Source organism: Labeo rohita, unplaced genomic scaffold (assembly GCF_022985175.1).
Source record: "Labeo rohita strain BAU-BD-2019 unplaced genomic scaffold, IGBB_LRoh.1.0 scaffold_1091, whole genome shotgun sequence".
In the NCBI taxonomy this organism is placed as follows: domain Eukaryota; kingdom Metazoa; phylum Chordata; class Actinopteri; order Cypriniformes; family Cyprinidae; genus Labeo; species Labeo rohita.
Window position 1 is genome coordinate 1 of NW_026127221.1, and position 27,408 is coordinate 27,408.

General features: G+C 38.2%; 1 protein-coding gene and 1 long non-coding RNA gene across 2 annotated transcripts; both read right to left on the minus strand.

Annotated features, from left to right (window-relative positions):
* Positions 1-517: 517 nt before the first annotated feature.
* Positions 518-12,340, minus strand: LOC127157496 (vitellogenin-2-like; the record flags this gene model as incomplete). The annotated part of the gene is made up of 9 exons (XM_051100755.1): positions 12,228-12,340; positions 11,006-11,132; positions 9,813-9,905; positions 7,299-7,403; positions 4,499-4,557; positions 4,052-4,097; positions 1,895-1,999; positions 1,494-1,598; positions 518-622 (listed from the first exon to the last, which is right to left on the minus strand). Coding segments are annotated over exons 2-9 (677 nt in total), but the record flags the coding sequence as incomplete, so codon positions are not given.
* Positions 12,341-12,947: 607 nt separating this feature from the next.
* On the minus strand, positions 12,948-14,127 carry LOC127157495 (uncharacterized). The gene is made up of 4 exons (XR_007825924.1): positions 14,064-14,127; positions 13,449-13,519; positions 13,299-13,361; positions 12,948-13,075 (listed from the first exon to the last, which is right to left on the minus strand). It is a non-coding gene; the product is annotated as an uncharacterized LOC127157495 (long non-coding RNA).
* Positions 14,128-27,408: the final 13,281 nt, after the last annotated feature.

Consider the following 27,408-nt stretch of genomic DNA (forward strand, 5'->3'; position numbering starts at 1 on the left):
ACCTCCAAAACTATATTGGCCAGTGTTTCAGTTTCATTGTCCAACCCCTGTACGTCTTATTGCAGTACTATTACTAAAAATATTATTTAATTTTTTTTTTTAGGAATAATCAAAAATGTTCTTCCACGTTTTAGTTTTAACATGCTTTTTGATGAACAAACCATTAAATTGGAGTCCAGACAAATAAAAATAGGGGGAACAACAGCAACAACAACAAAACAGAATCCAGAAAAATGTAAATGGGGGGGAAAAAAATAAAATGGAATTTAGGAAAAATAAACAGATTTCATAGGGCCCTACTTTACTTCCTGAACAAGTGCAGATGTGAGTATGAATTGCCACAGTTCCAGTGTAGCTGAGCCTCCTACATGCTCAGGTTCTGTGTAATCATGGATTTTTTCATGCAAACTTATCTGTTTCAAATCAGATTTTCAATGTGGACTTGTCTGCAATGTTAAGAATTAATTATAGGTAGCTAACTAGCTTTAACTGACTACAAATGTTGAAAATATAATACCTTTTGGTAGATGATGGTGTTTTTTCACTTAAGTTTGGTCCGTCACCTTTCGACTGGTCACTCTTCACAGACACAGAGCTGAACACATCTGAGCCTGATCTTTCCCTAGTAATAAAAATAAATAAATAAACTTCACAGCACAGGTAATTTGGTGTCATTTAAAGAGGTGTAATGTTGCAAATAGCAATTACATACAGAATAGCAGCAGATTTGTTGTTCTTACAACTATGAATGTATGGATTTCTGTTTGATTGTCTGACTTGTTTTACAATAACGACCCTAGTGTTTACTTATGCAACTCTATTACTGGAAAAAAAGCTCTAGACCAGGGGTGTCAAACTCAGTTCCTGGAGGGCCGCAGCCCTGCAGAGTTTTGTTTCAATCTTGCTCCAACACACATATTGTGCAGTTTTCTATTAAGCCTGAAGGACTTGGATTAAAATGGAGAATGGATATGTCCCTGCTACACAGTTGTCTGACCATGAATGACCCAATATTTGTTATGATTCTCTTTTACTTTAATATCAGCTGCATTGAGCTGAAATAAACAAAACCTGAAAATTACTTGATAACAGTTTTTCTTTAGCTTCAGAGGAAACAAGAAAACATGACATTATGTTAGCCACATGGTCAATATTTGGTTAGTGACCTAAATTAGTGCAGAATATTAATATTCTTAATATTGCAAAATTAGTTTTATATTCTTCAAAATCCTAAAACTATTACTGATTTTTTTTTAACCTTAGACTAAAACAGTGGAGTCTAATGTAATGATTTTCTTCATGGCAACCCGTCAATAATTAAAGTCTGGTTAAACTCGAAGAGATTGTGACAGAAAAATATTTATTTTGCACAGTAGAACATAACATAATAGTACTAAGAATGATACAAATTATTATTAAAACTGTATTTATCACATACACCATAATGATGAAATTAGCTAGTGCAAGGCTTTAAATTAAAACACATGAAATACCTTTTGGTAGATGATGTTTTGTTCTCACTTAAGTTTGGTCCATCACCTTTTGACTGGTCACTCTTCATAGACACACAGCTGAAAACATCAGAGTCTGATCTTTCACTGATGACACAAAGTAAAAAACAAAACTCTTCACTACAGGAGATTCAATGTGTGATATTTGCACACAAACATGCACAGACTCCCTCAATTTTTAAGTAACTTTAATCATGTCAGTTTAACACATTTAACCATGTATTTTATGAACATATCATCTCAGATGTGACATTATATATGTGACTGACTTTTATATTTGACAAACATAACTGAACAGAACTTTTTATTGACTAAAATGGGGAATGGACATGTTCCTGCTACATTAGCTAGTAAAAGGCTTTAAATTAAAACACATGAAATACCTTTTGGTAGATGATGTTTTGTTCTCACTTAAGTTTGGTCCATCACCTTTTGACTGGTCACTCTTCACAGACACACAGCTGAAAACATCAGAGTCTGATCTTTCACTGATGACACAAAGAAAAAAAAACCTCTTCACTACAGGAGATTCTGTGTCTGATATTTGCACACAAACATGCACAGACTCCCTCAATTTTTAAGTAACTAAGTAACTTTAATCATTTGTTTAACACATTTAACCATGTACTTTATGAATATTTCATTGCAGACATGACATTAAATATATAGGACTGTGACTTTGCTATTTGACAAACATAACTAAACAGAGCTTTTTTATTGATTAAAATGGAGAATGGACATGTCCCTGCTACACAGTTGTTTGACCATGAATGACCCAATATTTATGTTTTCTCTTTTGCTTTAATAACAGCGGCACTGAGCTGAAATGAACAAAACCTGAAAATTACTTGATAACAGTTTTTCTTTAGCTTCAGAGGAAGCAAGAAAACATGAAATTATGTTAGCCACATGGTCAATACTTAAAAGAAAAGAGGATCAAATTTGCATGGTGAAAAGAGGTGTCTAAAATAACTGGAAAAACTGCAGAAGAAGACCCAAGATGATGAAGAACATTGGTCCAGAAGTATCTCATCCTTAACTTAACCTTATGCTGTCTCAAACCTGTAGGACTTTCTCTTAGAGGACAAATGAAGTGTTCAGATGCAAAACCAGCTAAATCTCAGTCAAAAATGAGATAATGATACTGAGTGAATGCTCTCGACACATATTATACGTCCATCAAATACTTTTACTTCAAACTCACTAAATTCCAGCCTCAGCCCAATCAGAAGTACCAGTACTTACATAGAAACCTATACATCTGAGCCTGATAAAAATGCATTATTTAAAAAAAATGACGTCAGATGGATTTAGCTAGTTTTGCATCTGAACTCTTCAAATTAAGATATTGTCATAGAGAAATGTTTGCCCATACAACAGAAGACAAAAAATGGGAACCAAACTTTTGAGCTCCAAAAAGAACATAAAGGTATGATTAATTAAAGACACCAGTCATTTCATCTGATATATTTTATAAACAAGTTGTTAAAAAAAAAAAAAAAAAAAAAAAAAATTAAAATAAAAAAAACATTAGCTGGTGTTCACTGAAGCCTGATCTGAGAGTACATTTGTATTTTATGAACAAATTATGCATGCCTGTTTTATGGAATATTGTAAAAGTTTATCTAGTGTTATATTAGAATAAAATAACAAAACATAACTTGACTTTGTTCTCTTTTGTAAAACAGTCAAATAGAAAATGCAGGGTATAAGATGCAATGAAAATTGAGATCGTGGAGTTACGAGTAGTATGCAATTTAACAGATATATGCTGCTAAAGTACAGCTGTATACTGTGGATGACAAAACGGCATTTTGCTGTTAATTTCAAAAACAGTAGCACACTGTATTTTTACAGTATTATGCTGGCAGCCACAGCCGCCAGTAGATTACCGTTTTTTTTACAGGGACATTTTTAACAGTGTACTACTACTAAAAATATTATTTAAAACTTTTTAAAGGAATAATCAAAAATTTTCTTCCATGTTTTAATTTTAACATGCTTTTTAATTTATCATCTTTAACCTAACCATTAAATTGGAGTCCAGACAAATACAAGTTTTCCCATTTACATGTTTCTGGATTCCCAACAGAACCCAGACAAATGTAAATGGGGAAAAACAAACAAACAAACAAACAAACAAAAAAAAATGTATGCATTTTATCAGCTCTTGTTTTTCCTTAAATTACCTTGATGTTACTAGGGCCATGCTTAACTGTCTGAGCTACAAGAGCTAAATGAACCATTTCAAATAACTGATTCATTTTATGAGAAGTACGTTTTGACAGCATCATACAATTTTGGATTATTCATAGCTTTTGGCTAATTTTTAATCGGATTGTTTGACATCCAAGAAACCAACAGATTTTTCTGTCACAATCTCTTGGAGTTTAACCAGAAGAATGTTTTGGTAAATAATATATATTTTTTTGATTTAGTGCTTTTTTTTTGTTTGTTTGTTTTTTTGTCAGGTTCTATCACATACACCACAGTGATTAAATTAGCTAACGCAATTCTGTAAATTAAAACACATAAAATACCTTTTGGTTGAAGATGTTTTTTTCTCACTTAAGTTTGGTCCATCACCTTTTGACTGGTCACTCTTCAGAGACACAGAGCTGAAAACATCAGAGTCTGATCTTTCACTGATGACACAAAGTAAAAAACAAAACTCTTCACTACAGGAGATTCAATGTGTGATATTTGCACACAAACATGCACAGACTCCCTCAATTTTTAAGTAACTTTAATCATGTCAGTTTAACACATTTAACCATGTATTTTATGAACATATCATCTCAGATGTGACATTATATATGTGACTGACTTTTATATTTGACAAACATAACTGAACAGAACTTTTTATTGACTAAAATGGGGAATGGACATGTTCCTGCTACATTAGCTAGTAAAAGGCTTTAAATTAAAACACATGAAATACCTTTTGGTAGATGGTGTTTTTTTCTCACTTAAGTTTGGTCCATCACCTTTTGACTGGTCACTCTTCACAGACACACAGCTGAAAACATCAGAGTCTGATCTTTCACTGACGACACAAAGAAAAAAAACCCTCTTCACTACAGGAGATTCTGTGTCTGATATTTGCACTCAAACATGCATAAACTCCCTTAATTTTTAAGTCATTTCAGTTTAACTTAATTGAACAGAACTTGACTAAAATGGAGAATGGACATGTCCCTGCTACACAGTTCTTTAAACATGAATGGCCCAATATTTGTTATGTTTCACTGTTACTTTCATAAAAGCGGCACTGGCGCTGATATGAACAAAACCTGAAAATTATTTGAGAACAGTTTTTCTTCAGCTTCAGTGGAAGCGAGAAAACTTGAATATTCTGTCCAAAGAGCCACATGGCCAATGTCACTCATTAGTGACCTAGAAATACTGTAGTGCAAAATATTAATATTTCTTCTTCATATTGCAAGATTTGTTTTAAAAACTGTTACTAATGCTTTTCAATCTTAGACCAGGGGTGGGCAATTAATTTTTCCAAGGGGCCTCATGAGAAACGTGGGCGGAGGGCCAGACCAATAAATGTAAGTTTACTCAGTTCTGCCCAATATATTTTTTCTATGTAGAAAAGACAGTAAATGAATGTTTCATTTACTGTCTTTTATACATAGATAAAATATTATACAGTAAAAATGTGGAGCACACAATTATATCACTATTTAATAAATATTCACAAAAACAGGTTTGAAAATGTGCATTTTGTGCAGTGTTTCAAAAATTACCATCACAACTTTGTACAAAAAAATCAAGTACATCAAAGATTATGGACATAACATTCACACTCAAAACCTGAAACATAAATTCTCATAGAATGTACTCATTACCAATATATTGAACCCAGTGTTGGGGGTAACTCATTACAAATAACGTGAGTTACATAATAATATTACTTTTTTCAAGTAACTAGTAAAGTAACGCATTACTTTTAAACTTCTAAGAAAATATCTGAGTTACTTTTTTAAACAAGTAACGCCAGTTACTTTTTTCCCCATTTATTGATTTATTGACAAGTCTCCTTTAGTGAAATTAGGAGTAAACATGATGTTACTGTATTTTAGACTAAATGTGAACATGCATTAATTCATCTCACTAACAAAAAACAGATTCAGTATTCCTCAAAATGAATAAAAACAGTGAAATGCAAACTCAGAATATGACACAAACCTGCAATAATTAAATGTGTTAAATAAAACAAATATCCTTGATGTATTTAATCCCATTTAATTAACTAGTGTCTTTGCTGCTGACCTTCGATGATGCAATTTAACCATACTAATAAGCAAACATTACTTTAGATAAACTAACATTTGTGCTTCATTTTTTATTTTTATTTTTTTTTTTTTATAGCTGAAGAGTGATCTCCTGCATAAATGTACTTTTCTTTCAGCCTGAGGTGAATTCATTTCACTTTAGGTGTAAAAGGGCTTTTGCATTAGAATTGTTTTACATTAGAAACAAAGAATCAAGCCCTGCCCAGATTTAAAAAGTAACGCAAAAGTAATGTAATGCAATACTTTCCATAAAAAGTAACTAAGTAACGTAATTAGTTACTTTTTTAGGGAGTAACACAAAATTGTAATGCATTACTTTTAAAAGTAACTTTCCCCAACACTGATTGAACCACCACTTTAAATTTTTCTAAACTCCTGAAAATAGAGTCCAGACATCAGAAAAGTATCAGTCTATGAACGTGTTTAATATTTTAGATGAGGGAAATAGACATGAGTTACAAAAAATGTGACTCCTAAAAAAAAAAAAAAGAAAAAAAATAAAATAAAATAAAAAATAAAATAAACAAATTTGTTTATTTCAATAAATAAGATTAGTTTTGAAGTTTCATTTCATCGGCGCGGCGCGGCGCGGCGCGACACGTCACAACATGACATGACACGACAAATCCCTGACAGTAAACTACTATGCATTTTATTAATGACATGCTCACACAAAGTTCAAATTATCTGCAACGGTCGCTTTGTCAGGTCCAGTGTAGACACAGTGTTAGTTCTTGTTGTCAGATGTTGCTTAAAAAAAACTTGCTGTAATGACTAATTTATGGATTAAATAATTAATATACAAAACTGGTTAGGTAAAATATGCTGAATATATAATATCTTACAAATATTTATAAAAGTCCTTTGCTGCAGTTTCACATTTTGCGTCTGCATAACTAGATTAAGCAAATTAGGCTATTTTTAACATTCAATGATACGAAAATAAGTAAAAAAAAAAAAAAAAAAAAAAAAAAAAAAAGATGTGTAGTGAAGTAAAATATTTAGACGAAAAATAAGGAAAAAAAATAAATTCATAATTCTAACATATTTAAGGGGTAACGGCAAACTTACATTTCTTCAAAGCTGTCATACATGATCACGAACACATTTAAGATGTGGTCACACGAACGGACATATAGGCTATGTAAATTAAATGATGATAATAATAATAATAATAATAATAATAATAATAATAGCAGTTGCCTCAAAAATTAAAGCAGTGTGGTTATATTGCGTGCACATAATTACACCAATTTGTGATTGACTTTTCACGAATTACCTCAGGCGGGCCAATTAAGGACAGCCAGAGGGCCGGATGTGGTCCGGGGTCCGTACAATGCCCAGGTGTGCCTTAGACTAAATAAACAGTGGAGTCTAATGTAATGTAATGATTTTCAATGTGGACGTCTGTCAAAAGTCTTAAGAAAACATTATAGGTTATCTAGCTTTGACCATCTACGCTGAAGGAACACATGAATTTTACCTTTTGGCAGATGATATTTTTTTCTCACTTAAGTTTGGTCCATCACCTTTTGACTGGACACTTTTTATAGACACACAGCTGAAAACACCTGAGCCTGATATTTCACTAAAGAAACAAAGAGAAGAAAAAAGAAACACCTTATTACAGAATGTTATTCAGTTTTATTTGAAGAGATGTGTCATTAAATATAGCCATGCATTTTCCTTCTCATGACTATTGATAGATACATTTACATTTGGTTGCTTGATGTCTTTACATACTGAATTTAACTGCAGACCGAGTTCATTAAAGGAACACTCCACTTTTTTTGAAAATAGGTTCATTTTCCAACTCCCCTGGAGTTATACAGATGTGTTTTACCATTTTTGAATCCATTCAGCCGATCGCCGGGTCTGGCGGTAGCACTTTTAGCATAGCTTAGCATAAATCATTGAATCCGATTAGACCGTTAGCATCTCACTACAAAATGACTAAAGAGTTGATATTTTTCCTATTTAAAACTTAACTCTTCTGTAGTTGCATCGTGTACTAAGACTGGTGGAAAATGAAAAGTTTTGATTTTATAGGCCGATACGGCTAGGAACTATACTCTCATTCCGGCGTAAAAATCAAGGAATTTTGCTGCCGTACCATGGGTGCAGCAGGCGCAATGATATTACGCAGCGCCTGAAAGTAACCGGCACTAAGTTTGTGTAGATGCAGAGTTGCAGCCAGTAGGGCTGTGACGGTGGCAATGACAACCGCACCACCACGGTCGTCGATTGCCACCGGCAATACTGAACGTGACGTCACACAATCTATAACAAGCATAAAATACAGTTTCTTTAACAATTTCTCTGCCGTGGCCGTTTTTAGTGTCCCTGCCGGCAGCAGCAGCGAACGCAAGTGCCTTCGCAGCTACTGGAAGAGATCCGCGTTCAAACGCACACAATAGGCTAAAGCTTGCAAAGCTCCGGGAAAACTAATTACCATGAATGTGTCGGGAGGAAATATTAATATTATTAATAAATTATTATTAATAAACTAGTGCTTTCTGAGCCAGTGTTGCAAAGATGACAATCCTGAGACGCCATCTGCTCATTGGACGCGCCTTTAGAGAGAAATGCATATCTACGGATTTTATAATGAAAGAGTTTTTGTTTTCGATTTTTATTTTTTTAGTTTTAAAGTAGTAAAGTAATAATTTAAAGCTTTCTATAGATATATTTATCCTGACTGTAAGGCAAGTATTTGCTGAGTTTTGTTTCATTTTTGTGCAGCGCTCCTGTTCAACACCGAGACATCAGAAAGCGCATCTTGAGTGTTTTCTTTATTTTTACAAATGCACAACATTTTGTTGATAATGTGAGTGCACGCAAATAAAATTAGACCCTTTAAAGTTCCAGATGATATATTACGCTTACCTTTATGAGCAAATTTTATGGCGTATTTAAATTTTTTTGCAAGTGATTGCGCTGGCGCCTCCATGTCCTGCAAAGCGCATTTAGCTTTCACTCTCCAACAAACCACTGTATGCACAAAATAGCGTGCATTTCTCTAAGTTAAACGTTTAAAATAACATTGTGATATGCTTGAAAATTTTATTTTAGGCAAGTCATGATGATTTGAGAAGGCAAAATTGATCAACTCACTGCAAACAAAACAAACAAAAAATGTTCCAAACATATTTCTAAATTAACTTTATAAAAAACAAAAAGAAATATAACTACATTCCTATTAAAAACAAAACTGAGCTATTTTAATGAATGCAACAGTGTAATAGGAAAGAGAGAGAAAAGACTCGTGCCAGTAATTTTGATGAGCCGTCGGACAAGGGTTGGGCGAGGTTGTTACGAACTCATGCAACAAATGTTTGTTTAATATTTACCGTTCTTATTTTGGCTACTTTCTTATTTAACTGTATAATTTCTTTGATATTTACTTTATTGTTTTGTAGGCTGAAAAAAACATGCATGTTTTTAATAATTTTTGAGCCTCATTTTTTATGTTTCAAATAAATAAATAAATTATAAATATATCTCAACACTGCACCACCGACGGTAGTTGGTCCATTACCACCGCGGTGGAAAAAATCTGCCACCGTCACAGCCCTAGCAGTCGGCGGAGTTGACGGCTGCGTAATATCATTGCGCCTGCTGCACCCATGGTTCGGCAGCAAAATTGCTTGATTATTACGCCGGAATGAGAGTATAGTTCCTAGCCATATCTGTCTATAAAATCACAACTTTTCATTTTCCGCCAGTCTTAGTACACGATGCAACTACAGAAGAGTCAAGTTTTAAATAGGAAAAATATCGAAACTCTTTGGTCATTTTATAGTGAGATGCTAATGGTCTAATCGGATTCAAAGATTTATGCTAAGCTATGCTAAAAGTGCTACCTCCGGACCTGGAGATCGGCTGAATGGATTCAAAAACGGTAAAACACATCTGTATAACTCTAGGGGAGTTGGAAAATGAGTCTTTTTCAAAAAAAAAGTGGAGTGTTCCTTTAAAGAGAGAAGACATGAAATACCTTTTGGCAGGTGATGATGGTGTTTCCACACTGGAGTCTGGTACATCACCTTTTGAATTGCCACTCTTCACAGACTCTGAATCTGAAGTTTTGCTAAAGACAAAAAAAGAAGGGGGGGGTAGTAAAGAAGTTTGGTGTTTACAGTTCAGTCAAGTCAAGTCACCTTTATTTACATAGCACTTTATACAATACAGATTGTGTCACAGCAGCTTTGCAGTTTTAAATAGTGTGTCAATAATGCAAACAAAATTCAATTTTGTCGTAAAGCAGCTCTAAAAAAGAGGACAATAGTAAACAGTCAATTTTTCAGTGACTGATTCAGACATCATTGGCCAGTTTCGTTCATTTCTCTTCCAATAGTGCGTGCAGTCAAGTTGACTGTATTTTCAACAATTAAGTGGAGGAAAGTTTAACAAAAACAAAAACCATTCAAACTATAATGACATAGTGCTTTGGACACCTTTTTCTTGATGTTTGATCAACTAGAAAAAAAACAAAGAAACTTCAAAAATCCTGTTACCGGAGTCAAAAACCATATAATAGACACTAAGATACAAGTAACATGCTGGTTCCTCACCATGCAAGATTCCCCCAGCGCCGCACCCTTTCGTTGGGGGTGTTACACATTATAATATAAACTGCCCTTTTGTCAGCTATGTAAGTAGAAAGAAGGAAAATTCTTGCCATCTACTTCCTCAAATCTATGATTGAGCTCTAAACAAGAGCTTTTCCTGCCTACCCGAGATGTTTTTCTTGAAACACAACCTTTGTACGGACTTGCTTGAGTAAAGTCACCTTTATTTTTATAGCGCTTTATACAATACAGAGTTTCAAAGCAGCTTCATATTGATAGACAGGAACAGAAAATCAATGATGCAAGCTTCGTCAAATACAAGAGCAATGTAAATTCTGATGTAAAGCAGCTCAAATAAGAGAACAGTCCCATCACTCAGCTCAATTCAGTTCAAGTTTTCTTTTCTTCCCAAAAGTTTCCCATTCTCTTCTTTATGTTACCCTTCATGAACACTTTGCAATCTCAATAAATTCTGGCAATAAGCAAGTGTATTATCTGACTCGGTTAATTGCCAATACTGAGAAAAAAAATAAAATTAAATTAAAAACACTGTTTTTAAGCTTTAGTTTAGTGGAAAAAACAGAAAATTCAGAAAAGTATTCTCTAAAATGAGACTTACCCATGTTCCTCTGGAAGACTCATCTCAGACGGAGACTCTTTTCCTCGGTCCTCTGACATACTGCAGCTAAGTAGCCAGTGCAAACATCAGCACTTGTTTGTGAGAAGTATCAGCTGTTCAGCATGGCCTGACAATGTTATTGAGATGAATAACATGGCATTTCAGAGGGACAAATCCCAAAAAATAAATAAATAAATAAATAAATAAAAATACACTTAACTTCACAGTCCAATGCAACAGACACACACACAAAAAAAACATACAGGGACTTCTAGCCCCATGGATTACAGACACATAGGAAATAAAATGAATGTATAAAGATAAGGCTAATAACACTAAAACCTTAAAGAAATAACTTGGTAATATTATTAAACAGATAACATCAATTAGCTTCACAGTATATATAGACCAGATCATTATTCATTTATTTAATAAAGTAATGGCAGATGGTATAAAACATTAAAAAAATAAATAAAAATCTTTTTCCTATGGGTACCCTGTATCTTCTGACTAAAGCCAGTTTTTCAAATTCATGTTAAAGAGGGTCTTGAGCTATTTGTTTACTACTGATATTGATAACTAAAAATATTTTACTTTCTGTATTGGAATCTGTATATACTCTTATCCAACTTTATCCTACATTGTTGTACCATAGTGTTTTATTATTATTATTATTATTATTATTCACCTAATTTTCATTATTCTAAATAGAAAATGTCAATATTTTTTCTCCAAGATGTCCTACAATAACTAATTATTGAGTAAGTATAATGTGATATGCTATTTAAACCAAAAACATTTTTTCTTAAATATATTATTCAGATAAAACCTAATTACATGTTGGGAGTTACCTACCTGACTACCTGACTGTTAATGTTTGATTTTGAGATAACTTCCTGTAAGTTACTGTCTGTAACCCTTTCGATTTCGCATCACATTTAGTAATCCGAGTTATCTATATGATCAGAAGTGATAAAAGCAGACAAAATGTATATATATATATATATATATATATATATATATATATATATATATATATATATAAAGAAAATCATCTTAAACCATCAAATTCATTTTAATAAGCTTCACGTTTTAGCATGCGTGGTCATCAAACAGTTTGGTATTTCCATCTGCATCTTGGCCGCCGGAATAGGCTAGAATACAACTTCGAATTTAAATCAAGCTACCAAAATACTGTAACAATGGAAGTATTAAAGCTTACTTGCAGTAGTACAGATGGTCTTGTGATCCGGGAACAGAATCCAGATGTCTTTTAACACGTTCGATTTTTGTTCGTGCTCTGTCAGCCACAGATTCTAGATTGTTACTGGTCACATGATAAATCAATGTTCCACTTGTAATAAGCCCCCACCCACCTCCAGGTAACCTTTGATACTATAAGCAGTCGTGTGCACTAAGGAGACACTTTTTTTTCTCAGTCCTTTACAATTGTTTGTCATATGGTGATTCCAAATCCGGTGTAAGAGATTCATTATTAACTCAGACTGGTAACGATTAACAGCCTTGACTGACGTCGTTCTGGCGTTTGCTCTCATTTGCCAAATGACTCACATGTCCACTGGGACGACGTGAGCACTCCTGAGTGCGAAATGTGTCGTAATCTGTCGTCGGTATAGGAAGACAGATTGTATACATGGGCGTAAATTTTATTTAACAATAGGGGGGGACAATAAATATAAAATTTCTTATGATTTTTGAAGGGGACACAAATAATACAGTCAAATTGTACTTATAAAGATATGTCCCCACAGTGAAAAACTTTGCTTCTATCATTAATATTGTAGCATGGAGACTGCGCCATTATGGTTATTTTTGGTTATCAAGTTTTTCTCAGGTTCAATGACAAAGCAGATTTTTCTTCAAAACTATTTATTGCATTGTTTGTATTGTATTGTACAGCTTTGTGCAGGCACTGAGATCTAAACTAAAAACTGTGCTCCCTGTGCTGGTGCTGGCAATATCATCTCTTTGTTCTGCTGTCTCCGGCTCCTTCCCTGGTTTTGAATCTGCCCCTTCCTCTACTCTCACTGTCACAGAACAGACTGACTCCTGAAGCAGAAAAAATGCAGGAAAAGATGTTTTCCATACTCATAATAACTTGTTTACATTACACTTGTTAAATTGAAAGATCATACTGTAAATTGGTGAGCCTGTGTTGTTTATCTGCTGAACAGCCACAACTCCGAAAACAGAAATTGTTCACCCAAAAAAAAAAAAAAAAAAAAAAAAAAAAAATCTGTCATTATCCCTTCAATAAAATCACCACACTTACCTGACACTGTACATCTGATTGACCCTGGTCTACCTGTCCCTCAATAATTTCTGTCTCCTTTGCCTGTGATTGATATTGTGACATTAATATTTTCATAAGCACCCATTCTTAAAGCCAAATTGCCTTAATTTGTGAACTTGTTGTACTTACTTGGCGTTTAGGTGCACTGAAAAATGATCTTATGTCCATTTTTTCTTTTCTCTGTCATTTTATCTATGACACTGCAAGGCAAGGCAAGTTTATTTATACTGTAGCACATTTCATACACAATGGTAATTCAAATTGCTTTATATAAAGAAAGTAAAACTATCATAAAAAATAATCACAACAATAAAAACAAGGAATTAAAAAAAGGTTTAAAATTGTATTTAAAATTAATTAAGACACTTATAACAGAATAGATATTGATTATACACAAAAATACAGTGGGGTCAGTTCGGACGTAGCACAGTGCTCATTTAGTAAATGCACAGCTAAACAATATGCTAATTGTGGCCGTTAATGTTAACATTATGCCAAGTCGTCACAAATAAAACAATGCATGGGAAACGACTTTGTCGTGTTAGTTGCAGTGCACTATGCAACAAGCTATTGTAAACAAGCTAACGTTAACTAGATAAGTAATAACTCAATCGCTATATAGCAGATTCATGGAAAATTACATCGGTAATCAGCATTTTTGCCGCAACTAATTTATGAATGGGTCTGCATCAACTACATTAAAGAGAATCGCTTTATTTAAAGTGAATAAAATACCCTACTTACTGGAGTTCAACATTAATTGAGCCGCAGCCACACACCTGACGTGAACTGGGAAAGCAGGCAGTGGGCCAAACCACTGTGAGGAAGGGGAGGGGGAACTCAACTGTTTCTAAATGCATTTTTTGCGGGTTGTTTTTCTACTTACACAATTATTTTAGGTATACATACATATATTTTTCACAATAGAAAGTGCGATTTTTTTTTAAATAATTTTCTTTGGGGGGGACAACCCTCGGATGGGGGGTTGGGGGATGGGGGGTTGGGATGGGGGGTCCCCCCCGGAATTTACGGCCATGCCACTAATCCACCTCATTTGAGTGCTCATCAGCCTCTTCTCCCTCCTCTTTATCAAATATAACAATGATAATAAACACACCGAGCTGTAGGTTTCAAAGTGTTTGCTTGACACGAAAAAAAATAAAAATAAAAAATCCATTCTGCTGTTCTTAAATATTTAAAACAGTTAAGGGGCATTTAAGGGATTTTTTTTTAGTGCTGATACTCTCAGTTCACATTTGAATATATAATGGACATTTTAAACTTTGATTATAGAAATCACATCAAACATATTAATTTATTACAGTACTACCCAGCCAGCAATGACATGTGGGGCTCAGATGGGTTAACTACGGGTTCCATGGGAACTGTGTGGGCATGGGCTTTGGCTGGGTGAAATCAGCGGGTCCCATGTAGGTTTTGTAGTATGAGTCCCACATAGGAAGCCCATATGAGCTGATTACATGGGCCCCATAAGGGACAGGCATGGGCCAAGTGGGCATGGGTTTGATCTGGGAACACATATATGGGTCTTGCATGACATATTTATGGACCAAGTGGGCATGGGTTTAATCTGGGAATGCATATATGGGTCCTGCATGGCATATTCATGGGCCAAGTGGGCATGGGTTTGAACTGGGAATGCACATATGGGTCCTGCATGACATATTTATGGGCCAAGTGGGCATGGGTTTGAACTGGGAACACAAATATGGGTCTTGCATGACATATTTATGGGCCAAATGGGCATGGGTTTGAACTGGGAACACAAATATGGGTCTCGCATGACATATTTATGGGCCAAATGGGCATGGGTTTGAACTGGGAACACAAATATGGGTCTTGCATGACATATTTATGGGCCAAGTGGGCATGGGTTTGAACTGGGAACACAAATATGGGTCTCGCATGACATATTTATGGGCCAAATGGGCATGGGTTTGAACTGGGAACTGCTCTTGGGCCCATAAGGCCCTGGGCTCCAGGTGGCTGGCTGCGTGGCGGGGTCAGCGGTTGCCATTCTCGGCCCGATTGGCATGCCCTCCGCAGCTGTGGGGGGCTCTGGTGGGGGGCTTTGTCTGCCACCATCTGGGTGGAAGCATGTTCATCTCTGTGGTGTGGTGGTAGGGGACATGTGCCCTGGGGTTGCTGCTGCTGGCCAGGGTACTGGGTTTCCTGGCCTTCCTCTGCCTTCCTTCCCAGCCAGCAATGACATGTGGGGCCCAGATGGGTCTGACATGAATTACCCAGTTAAGACCCTTTACAGGTCCCCCTAAAAGCCCATCTGGGCAATCACAGCTGGCCCCGAAGTGGATCCCAGGTGCAAGCCCACTTTAAACCCCTTCAGACTGGTGGGGCCCAAATGGGTCTGACACGAATTGCCCGGTTAAGACCCACATAAGACCCTTACAGATCCTACTTAAAACCCGCCTGGGCATCTACGGCTGGCCCCCATGTGGATCCCGGGTGCAAGCCCACTTTAAACCCCTTTGGGCAGGTGGGGCCCAAATGGGTTTGGCATGAATTGCCCAATTAAGACCCATGCAGTACCCTTACAGGTCCCACTTTTAGTACGTCTGGGCTTCCATGGCTGGCCCCAATGTGGATCCCGGGTGCAAGCCCATAATGGGGCCCACATGTGCCGCCCATGAAGCCCTCATCTGGGCCCCACATGTCATTGCTGGCTGGGTAGTGAGGCTCTTCTGAGAATTCCTCATCTGACGGTGAGTTTTTCTTGTTCTGTTCATTTCAAAAGCCTTCCTTGAAAGGGTGCAAATGATTTATTAACGATGAATGCAGCAACTGGCCAACCGTCTTTGCAAACAGTAAGGAGGAAGTTAAAAAATAGTGTTGAGTGGAACAGGTTGAAAATTAGTTTTTATATTTGAATTATTTTGTGTACAAAATATAATAGACTGTAAGAAACATTAAATTCTTTTAATCACGTTATTTACTGATTTTGCATTTTGTAGCATACACATTTTTTTAGATCAATGTTGGTAACACTTTATTTGTTTAAAGGGGTCATCAGATGCTAAGTTCACTTTTACATGTTGTTTGAACATTAATGTGTGTTGGCAGTGTATGTACAAAATCTACCCTATAATGATAAAAATCCATGCAGTTGTTTTTAATTAATCTGTAAAAATAATATCCCCTTTTTCAAATCGAGCCATTCTCAGATGCCTGCCCAGCCAGCAATGACACGTGGGGCCCAGATGAGGGCTTCATGGGCGGCAAATGTGGGCCCCATTATGGGCTTGCACCCGGGATCCACATTGGGGCCAGCCGTGGAAGCCCAGATGTACTAAAAGTGGGACCTGTAAGGGTACTGCATGGGTCTTAATTGGGCAATTCATGTCAGACCGATTTGGGCCCCAACTGCCCAAATGGGTCCAAAGTGGGCTCTGCAACATGGCTACCCAGGTGGGTTTTAAGTGGTATCTGTAAGGGTCTTATGTGGGTCTTAAACGGGCAATTCGTGTCAGACCCATTTGGGCCCCACCAGTCTGAAGGGGTTTAAAGTGGGCTTGCACCCGGGATCCACTTCGGGGCCAGCTGTGATTGCCCAGATGGGCTTTTAGGGGGACCTGGTAAAGGGTCTTAACTGGGTAATTCATGTCAGACCCATCTGGGCCCCACATGTCATTGCTGGCTGGGAAGGAAGGCAGAGGAAGGCCAGGAAACCCAGTACCCCGGCCAGCAGCAGCAACCCCAGGGCACATGTCCCCTACCACCACACCACAGAGATGGACATGCTTCCACCCACCAGAGCCCCCCACAGCTGCGGAGGGCAGGCCCCATCAGGCCGAGAATGGCAACCGCCGACCCCGCCACGCAGCCAGCCACCTGGGACAGGCAGGGCATGGAGCCCAGGGCCTTATGGGCCCAAGTGCAGCCCCCCCACCCCCACCGGACACGAGGCCCAGCCAACGTCCTCAGATGCCCCCCCGGGATGTGCCGGAACCTGCCCCCGCGCCCTAGCCACACACCCAGAGGCCCCGGCAGCATCTCCTCAATCTAACCCATTCATCCATCCTCTCACTCATTCACTCACTCACAGACATTCTGTGCACTTGATTCACTCGCTCGTTCACTCCCTCCACCACATTCTCTCACTCATTCCGTGAGCTCAGCTCACTCACTCCCCCCTCCCTCGACCCAACACACTCTCCTACAGTATCCTTGACTCACCCCACCAAACTCACTCCCCACACCACCCCGCACACTGACTTGCTCAACTCAACTCACTAAACCACCACTTATTCGCCGACTCACTTTACCCAGCTCATTCATTCGTTGAACCTGCGACTACCCGCCAGCACCGGCCAGACAAGTATCAAAGGTCCCCATCATCCCGACAGGACCCCGCACCACCATAGCCCCCCAGAGAGTCCCGCAATCACCACACGCCGCCACCACCCTGAGACCAAGCCACCTCAGAGGTGGTGGCCTCCACCCACAAGGTAGCTAAGGAGCCAACCTAACCCCCAGGACAAGCCCCCCACCACCACCCCACCAGGACCTGCAGATCGAGGTCCCTACACTTGTGTTCCCAGTTCAAACCAAACTTAGCGCATAAATATGCCATTCAAGACCCATATATGTATTCCCAGTTCAAACCCATGCCCACTTGGCCCATAAATATGTCATGCAAGACCCATATATGTGTTCCCAGATCAAACCCATGCCCACTTGGCCCATAAATATGTCATGCAAGACCCATATTTGTGTTCCCAGTTCAAACCCATGCCCACTTGGCCCATAAATATGTCATGCAAGACCCATATATGTGTTCCCAGATCAAACCCATGCCCACTTGGCCCATGCCTGTCCCTTATGGGGCCCATGTAATCAGCTCATATGGGCTTCTTATGTGGGACTCATACTACAAAACCTACATGGGACCCGCTGATTTCACCCAGCCAAAGCCCATGCCCACACAGTTCCCATGGAACCCGTAGTTAACCCATCTGGGCCCCACATGTCATTGCTGGCTGGGTAGCTACTACAGGCAATCTAGGGTAAAACTATATCTGCACTACAAACACCAGCGTGATATATATAGAATAATAAATGACGGAAACTAAGAAATACCTATTTGCAGTATCAAACATCAAAACAGACCGTTTTTAATTCAATTTAAAAATGGATGTGCCACTTTTACGTTTCACTCCTGATACTGTGAATGTTACTGTAATGCAGTATAGTACAGTAAAACTGAAACGCTCTAGTAATGGAGTGTGTACATGCACAGATTTGATCTTACAATGTGTGTACACTTAAGTCCACAGCAACATTAATATTTGTAAAAATGGTCTTTAACATGAAAACAGATGTATGCACTGATTATTGAGTGCAGCAGGTTTTTGGAAATTTAAGCCATTCTTGCCGCTTGCTATTCTAAAGTAAATGATTTTGACATTGATGTCGTTTTAAGGTGGTAATCTGAAACCATTTAGCTGCATGCATTTTCATAATCACTTGCAATTTACAGATTTTATAGCTGGAAGAGAGGTGTAGGCATGTTATAAGCATTTTATAAATGAGCCCAAGAAGGTAAAGTACTATAGGATATTCCTGTGATAGTGTACAACAACAAGTGCTGTAGTAATTCTGTCATTATTATCTCTGTTTCAATATTTTTGTATTACCATACAAAAAAACAACAGAAAAACAACATATGCCATCTAATGGTAAATTCTTGTGATACTGTACAGCAGAAAAGTGCTAAGGTAATCGTGTCATATTTAGCTTGTGTTGGTATTACCACAAAAGAACAACAGAAAAACCACATATGGCATTTAATGGTAAATTCTTGTGATACTGTACAACAGAAAGTGCTGTGGTAAACCTGCCATATTTAGCTATGCTCATTTGTTGTGTGGTAAATTTATGTTGTACTGTTGCAGTACCACAGGATTACCACTGGACAATTTTGTAAGGGACGTTAAACCACTTTAAGCTGTTTCCTTATAATGGACTTCTAGGGGAAAACGCCTAACGTGATATTATTCATTTTATATGGTGAATAAGAGCTCATTCTTTTGACTGCATAAAGTGTTTATTATAAGTAACACTTGACAGAAGTTTGGTTTTTCTTGGTGGTTGTTAAGGTACGCTAAACAACGTTAAGCTGTTTCCTTATAATGAACTTCTGTGGGAGGGAAAACGCTTAACGTGATATTATTAACTTTATTTGTACATTTTAAGGGCTCGTTCTTTTCACAGTAGTTAGTGTTTATTAGACGTACGTTAACCGTTTTTCACGTTAAGCGTTTAAGAATGTCCCCAAAAAAGCAGGTGCATATGCCACCTGCTGGATCTTCTACTAGCCTACATATATTTCTGAATCTTGTTCTTCTTACTCTAATATATGTAAACACTGCATTTATTATTTTATTTCTGTGTTGATGGATATTGTACATTTCTAAAATCCTGAGATTTTTATTAATTTCCTACATTCAGTCCTTTCGGTTTGTATTAGAATGAGATATTAACTTCACATAATGTGATGTTGTGTTGACCTCTAGTGGTAAGCTTTTGAAACACCTGTGAGCGCCTCAGTTTCAAGTCTTCAACTTCAAGGAAAATCTTGGCATCTGCTGCTGTTTCTCCAGTTACAGTATACCGATAACTGGCTTTGAACAATGAACTCTTCAAACAAAATAAAATTATCAAGTTTTTTTTTTTTTTTTTTTTTAAATTTACAATATGCAAACACATTACAATACAATACGAGACAAGACAAGAGAAAGATTAGCGTGGACTGGTGTGAGAAAACAGATTCATCCACAACTCTTACATCAGTCAAAGCTTTGTCTTATGTACAGAGACATGTTTCTTATGAGACATACACAGAACATACAAAAATGTAAATAAACATTCTGTACATGAAATGTAAGAGAAATGTAATGTAACACACAAGGTAAATGTAAGGTAAAATTATGGTATAAAGAAATAACTTATCAATGATCTATAAAAATGACTATTATAAACTAGTGCAAAGGACTGGTTTGAATCTGTGTACATGTAGCCCACAATAATTTCATCTTCATTTAAAATTTACAGTTTATATATAATTTGGTATATTTAAGTACTAAATTACAATCACAGTCATGACTAGCAATATTATAATTGCTTCACTATGGATTAGTTTAATCCAAACATCATTAAGGTTTTACTATGGACTTGAATTCATCTAATCCACTTGTTTTGCATGCTCATTTGCCTCATCTCCATCCTCCATTTTACCTGTAAAAAATGCAAAATATACTTCAGACACAAAACCAACAATAAATATTCAACATTACTTATGTATAAATGTATACTTCTATTAATGCTGCATTATTAAATTTGAAGTTTAATGCTTTTCTACCTGTATACATTAGTAAACATTTTTAAATAGCAATACATTACAGCTATAGTAGCTGTAAGTTTGACATTGTTTGTATTTATTGCTAACTGTTTAGCAATAGCTCACCAAAATATACATATGCATTCATAACAGTACTATAGTGAGAACCTTCTGAGGATTCCTCATCTGACGGTGACTTTTCTGGCTCTGTTGATTTCACAGGTTTGTCTTGTGCTGGATTTCTGTCAGTACTACATTGAGAACCTTCTGAGGATTCCTCATTTGACGGTGACTTTTCTGGTTCTGTTGATTTCACAGGTTTGTCTTGAGCTGTTTTTTTAGAAGTACTATATTGACAACCTTCTGAGGATCCCTCATTTGACGGTGGATTTTCTGGCTCTGTTGATTTCACAGGTTTGTCTTGAGCTGTTTTTTTAGAAGTACTATATTGACAACCTTCTGAGGATTCCTCATGTGACGGTGACTTTTCTGGCTCTGTTGATTTCACAGGTTTGTCTTGTGCTGGATTTCTGTCAGTACTACATTGACAACCTTCTGAGGATCCCTCATTTGACGGTGGATTTTCTGGCTCTGTTGATTTCACAGGTTTGTCTTGAGCTGGTTTTTTAGAAGTACTATATTGACAACCTTCTGAGGATTCCTCATGTGACGGTGACTTTTCTGGCTCTGTTGATTTCACAGGTTTGTCTTGTGCTGGATTTCTGTCAGTACTACATTGAGAACCTTCTGAGGATTCCTCATGTGACGGTGACTTTTCTGGTTCTGTTGATTTCACAGGTTTGTCTTGAGCTGTTTTTTTAGAAGTACTATATTGACAACCTTCTGAGGATTCCTCATGTGACGGTGACTTTTCTGGCTCTGTTGATTTCACAGGTTTGTCTTGAGCTGTTTTTGTCAAGTACTATATTGAGAACCTTCTGAGGATTCCTCATGTGACGGTGACTTTTCTGGCTCTGTTGATTTCACAGGTTTGTCTTGTGCTGGATTTCTGTCAGTACTACATTGACAACCTTCTGAGGATCCCTCATTTGACGGTGGATTTTCTGGCTCTGTTGATTTCACAGGTTTGTCTTGAGCTGGTTTTTTAGAAGTACTATATTGACAACCTTCTGAGGATTCCTCATGTGACGGTGACTTTTCTGGCTCTGTTGATTTCACAGGTTTGTCTTGAGCTGGATTTCTGTCAGTACTACATTGAGAACCTTCTGAGGATTCCTCATCTGACGGTGACTTTTCTGGCTCTGTTGATTTCACAGGTTTGTCTTGTGCTGGATTTCTGTCAGTACTACATTGAGAACCTTCTGAGGATTCCTCATGTGACGGTGACTTTTCTGGTTCTGTTGATTTCACAGGTTTGTCTTGAGCTGTTTTTTTAGAAGTACTATATTGACAACCTTCTGAGGATTCCTCATTTGACGGTGGATTTTCTGGCTCTGTTGATTTCACAGGTTTGTCTTGAGCTGGATTTATGTCAGTACTACATTGAGAACCTTCTGAGGATTCCTCATGTGACGGTGACTTTTCTGGCTCTGTTGATTTCACAGGTTTGTCTTGTGCTGGATTTCTGTCAGTACTACATTGACAACCTTCTGAGGATCCCTCATTTGACGGTGGATTTTCTGGCTCTGTTGATTTCACAGGTTTGTCTTGAGCTGGTTTTTTAGAAGTACTATATTGACAACCTTCTGAGGATTCCTCATGTGACGGTGACTTTTCTGGCTCTGTTGATTTCACAGGTTTGTCTTGTGCTGGATTTCTGTCAGTACTACATTGAGAACCTTCTGAGGATTCCTCATGTGACGGTGACTTTTCTGGCTCTGTTGATTTCACAGGTTTGTCTTGTGCTGGATTTCTGTCAGTACTACATTGAGAACCTTCTGAGGATCCCTCATTTGACGGTAGATTTTCTGGCTCTGTTGATTTCACAGGTTTGTCTTGAGCTGTTTTTTGTCAGTACTATATTGAGAACCTTCTGAGGATTCCTCATCTGACGGTGACTTTTCTGGCTCTGTTGATTTCACAGGTTTGTCTTGTGCTGGATTTCTGTCAGTACTACATTGAGAACCTTCTGAGGATTCCTCATGTGACGGTGACTTTTCTGGTTCTGTTGATTTCACAGGTTTGTCTTGTGCTGGATTTCTGTCAGTACTACATTGAGAACCTTCTGAGGATTCCTCATGTGACGGTGACTTTTCTGGCTCTGTTGATTTCACAGGTTTGTCTTGTGCTGGATTTCTGTCAGTACTACATTGAGAACCTTTTGAGGATCCCTCATTTGACGGTGGATTTTCTGGTTCGGTTGATTTCACAGGTTTGTCTTGAGCTGGATTTCTGTCAGTACTACATTGAGAACCTTCTGAGGATTCCTCATCTGACGGCAGCTTTTCTGGCTCTGTTGATTTCACAGGTTTGTCTTGTGCTGGATTTCTGTCAGTACTACATTGAGAACCTTCTGAGGATTCCTCATGTGACGGTGACTTTTCTGGTTCTGTTGATTTCACAGGTTTGTCTTGTGCTGGATTTCTGTCAGTACTACATTGAGAACCTTCTGAGGATTCCTCATGTGACGGTGACTTTTCTGGTTCTGTTGATTTCACAGGTTTGTCTTGTGCTGGATTTCTGTCAGTACTACATTGAGAACCTTCTGAGGATCCCTCATTTGACGGTGGATTTTCTGGTTCGGTTGATTTCACAGGTTTGTCTTGAGCTGGATTTCTGTCAGTACTACATTGAGAACCTTCTGAGGATTCCTCATCTGACGGCAGCTTTTCTGGCTCTGTTGATTTCACAGGTTTGTCTTGTGCTGGATTTCTGTCAGTACTACATTGAGAACCTTCTGAGGATTCCTCATGTGACGGTGACTTTTCTGGTTCTGTTGATTTCACAGGTTTGTCTTGTGCTGGATTTCTGTCAGTACTACATTGAGAACCTTCTGAGGATTCCTCATGTGACGGTGACTTTTCTGGTTCTGTTGATTTCACAGGTTTGTCTTGTGCTGGATTTCTGTCAGTACTACATTGAGAACCTTCTGAGGATTCCTCATGTGACGGTGACTTTTCTGGTTCTGTTGATTTCACAGGTTTGTCTTGAGCTGGATTTCTGTCAGTACTACATTGAGAACCTTCTGAGGATTCCTCATCTGACGGCAGCTTTTCTGGTTCTGTTGATTTCACAGGTTTGTCTTGAGCTGGATTTCTGTCAGTACTACATTGAGAACCTTCTGAGGATTCCTCATGTGACGGTGACTTTTCTGGTTCTGTTGATTTCACAGGTTTGTCTTGTGCTGGATTTCTGTCAGTACTACATTGAGAACCTTCTGAGGATTCCTCATGTGACGGTGACTTTTCTGGTTCTGTTGATTTCACAGGTTTGTCTTGTGCTGGATTTCTGTCAGTACTACATTGAGAACCTTCTGAGGATTCCTCATTTGACGGTGGATTTTCTGGTTCTGTTGATTTCACAGGTTTGTCTTGAGCTGGATTTCTGTCAGTACTACATTGAGAACCTTCTGAGGATTCCTCATCTGACGGTGACTTTTCTGGCTCTGTTGATTTCACAGGTTTGTCTTGTGCTGGATTTCTGTCAGTACTACATTGAGAACCTTCTGAGGATTCCTCATGTGACGGTGACTTTTCTGGCTCTGTTGATTTCACAGGTTTGTCTTGTGCTGGATTTCTGTCAGTACTACATTGAGAACCTTCTGAGGATTCCTCATGTGACGGTGACTTTTCTGGCTCTGTTGATTTCACAGGTTTGTCTTGAGCTGGTTTTTTGAGTACTTTTGACAACCTTCTGAGGATTCCTGGTTGGCTCTGTTGATTTCACAGGTTTGTCTTGTGCTGGATTTCTGTCAGTACTACATTGAGAACCTTCTGAGGATTCCTCATGTGACGGTCCTGGTTCTCATTTGACTGGTGACTTTTCTGGCTCTGGCTTGATTTCACAGGTTTGTCTTGTGCTGGATTTCTGTCAGTACTACATTGAGAACCTTCTGAGGATTCCTCATTTGACGGTGGATTTTCTGGCTCTGTTGATTTCACAGGTTTGTCTTGAGCTGGATTTCTGTCAGTACTATATTGAGAACCTTCTGAGGATTCCTCATGTGACGGTGACTTTTCTGGCTCTGTTGATTTCACAGGTTTGTCTTGAGCTGGATTTCTGAGTACTACCCATCTGAGGATTCCTCATGTGACGGTGACTTTTCTGGCTCTGTTGATTTCACAGGTTTGTCTTGAGCTGGATTTCTGTCAGTACTACATTGAGAACCTTCTGAGGATTCCTCATGTGACGGTGACTTTTCTGGTTCTGTTGATTTCACAGGTTTGTCTTGAGCTGGATTTCTGTCAGTACTACATTGAGAACCTTCTGAGGATTCCTCATTTGACGGTGACTTTTCTGGCTCTGTTGATTTCACAGGTTTGTCTTGTGCTGGATTTCTGTCAGTACTACATTGAGAACCTTCTGAGGATTCCTCATGTGACGGTGACTTTTCTGGTTCTGTTGATTTCACAGGTTTGTCTTGTGCTGGATTTCTGTCAGTACTACATTGAGAACCTTCTGAGGATTCCTCATGTGACGGTGACTTTTCTGGCTCTGTTGATTTCACAGGTTTGTCTTGTGCTGGATTTCTGTCAGTACTACATTGAGAACCTTTTGAGGATCCCTCATTTGACGGTGGATTTTCTGGTTCGGTTGATTTCACAGGTTTGTCTTGAGCTGGATTTCTGTCAGTACTACATTGAGAACCTTCTGAGGATTCCTCATCTGACGGCAGCTTTTCTGGCTCTGTTGATTTCACAGGTTTGTCTTGTGCTGGATTTCTGTCAGTACTACATTGAGAACCTTCTGAGGATTCCTCATGTGACGGTGACTTTTCTGGTTCTGTTGATTTCACAGGTTTGTCTTGTGCTGGATTTCTGTCAGTACTACATTGAGAACCTTCTGAGGATTCCTCATGTGACGGTGACTTTTCTGGTTCTGTTGATTTCACAGGTTTGTCTTGTGCTGGATTTCTGTCAGTACTACATTGAGAACCTTCTGAGGATCCCTCATTTGACGGTGGATTTTCTGGTTCGGTTGATTTCACAGGTTTGTCTTGAGCTGGATTTCTGTCAGTACTACATTGAGAACCTTCTGAGGATTCCTCATCTGACGGTGAGCTTTTCTGGCTCTGTTGATTTCACAGGTTTGTCTTGTGCTGGATTTCTGTCAGTACTACATTGAGAACCTTCTGAGGATTCCTCATGTGACGGTGACTTTTCTGGTTCTGTTGATTTCACAGGTTTGTCTTGTGCTGGATTTCTGTCAGTACTACATTGAGAACCTTCTGAGGATTCCTCATGTGACGGTGACTTTTCTGGTTCTGTTGATTTCACAGGTTTGTCTTGAGCTGGATTTCTGTCAGTACTACATTGAGAACCTTCTGAGGATTCCTCATGTGACGGTGACTTTTCTGGTTCTGTTGATTTCACAGGTTTGTCTTGTGCTGGATTTCTGTCAGTACTACATTGAGAACCTTCTGAGGATTCCTCATGTGACGGTGACTTTTCTGGTTCTGTTGATTTCACAGGTTTGTCTTGTGCTGGATTTCTGTCAGTACTACATTGAGAACCTTCTGAGGATTCCTCATGTGACGGTGACTTTTCTGGCTCTGTTGATTTCACAGGTTTGTCTTGTGCTGGATTTCTGTCAGTACTACATTGAGAACCTTTTGAGGATCCCTCATTTGACGGTGGATTTTCTGGTTCTGTTGATTTCACAGGTTTGTCTTGAGCTGGATTTCTGTCAGTACTACATTGAGAACCTTCTGAGGATTCCTCATCTGACGGTGACTTTTCTGGCTCTGTTGATTTCACAGGTTTGTCTTGTGCTGGATTTCTGTCAGTACTACATTGAGAACCTTCTGAGGATTCCTCATGTGACGGTGACTTTTCTGGTTCTGTTGATTTCACAGGTTTGTCTTGAGCTGGATTTCTGTCAGTACTACATTGAGAACCTTCTGAGGATTCCTCATGTGACGGTGACTTTTCTGGCTCTGTTGATTTCACAGGTTTGTCTTGTGCTGGATTTCTGTCAGTACTACATTGAGAACCTTCTGAGGATTCCTCATGTGACGGTGACTTTTCTGGTTCTGTTGATTTCACAGGTTTGTCTTGTGCTGGATTTCTGTCAGTACTACATTGAGAACCTTCTGAGGATTCCTCATGTGACGGTGACTTTTCTGGTTCTGTTGATTTCACAGGTTTGTCTTGTGCTGGATTTCTGTCAGTACTACATTGAGAACCTTTTGAGGATCCCTCATTTGACGGTGGCTTTTCTGGTTCTGTTGATTTCACAGGTTTGTCTTGAGCTGGATTTCTGTCAGTACTACATTGAGAACCTTCTGAGGATTCCTCATTTGACGGTGACTTTTCTGGTTCTGTTGATTTCACAGGTTTGTCTTGAGTTTTAGACCAAGTAAACCATCCACCAATACTACTAATGATATTTGCACCAGTGCTTCAGCTGAGCCAGTGTTCTTTCTCTAGGCTTTAAGGAGAAATCAGAAGAGCACAACAGTAGTGAGTAGAACAAGTTAAAAACAATTTGCTATATTTCAGTTACTTTAAGTACAAAGTATAATGGGCTGTAACAAAGATTACCTTTCTGTTACCTGATTAGCTACTGATTTGACATTATTTGGCATATACATTT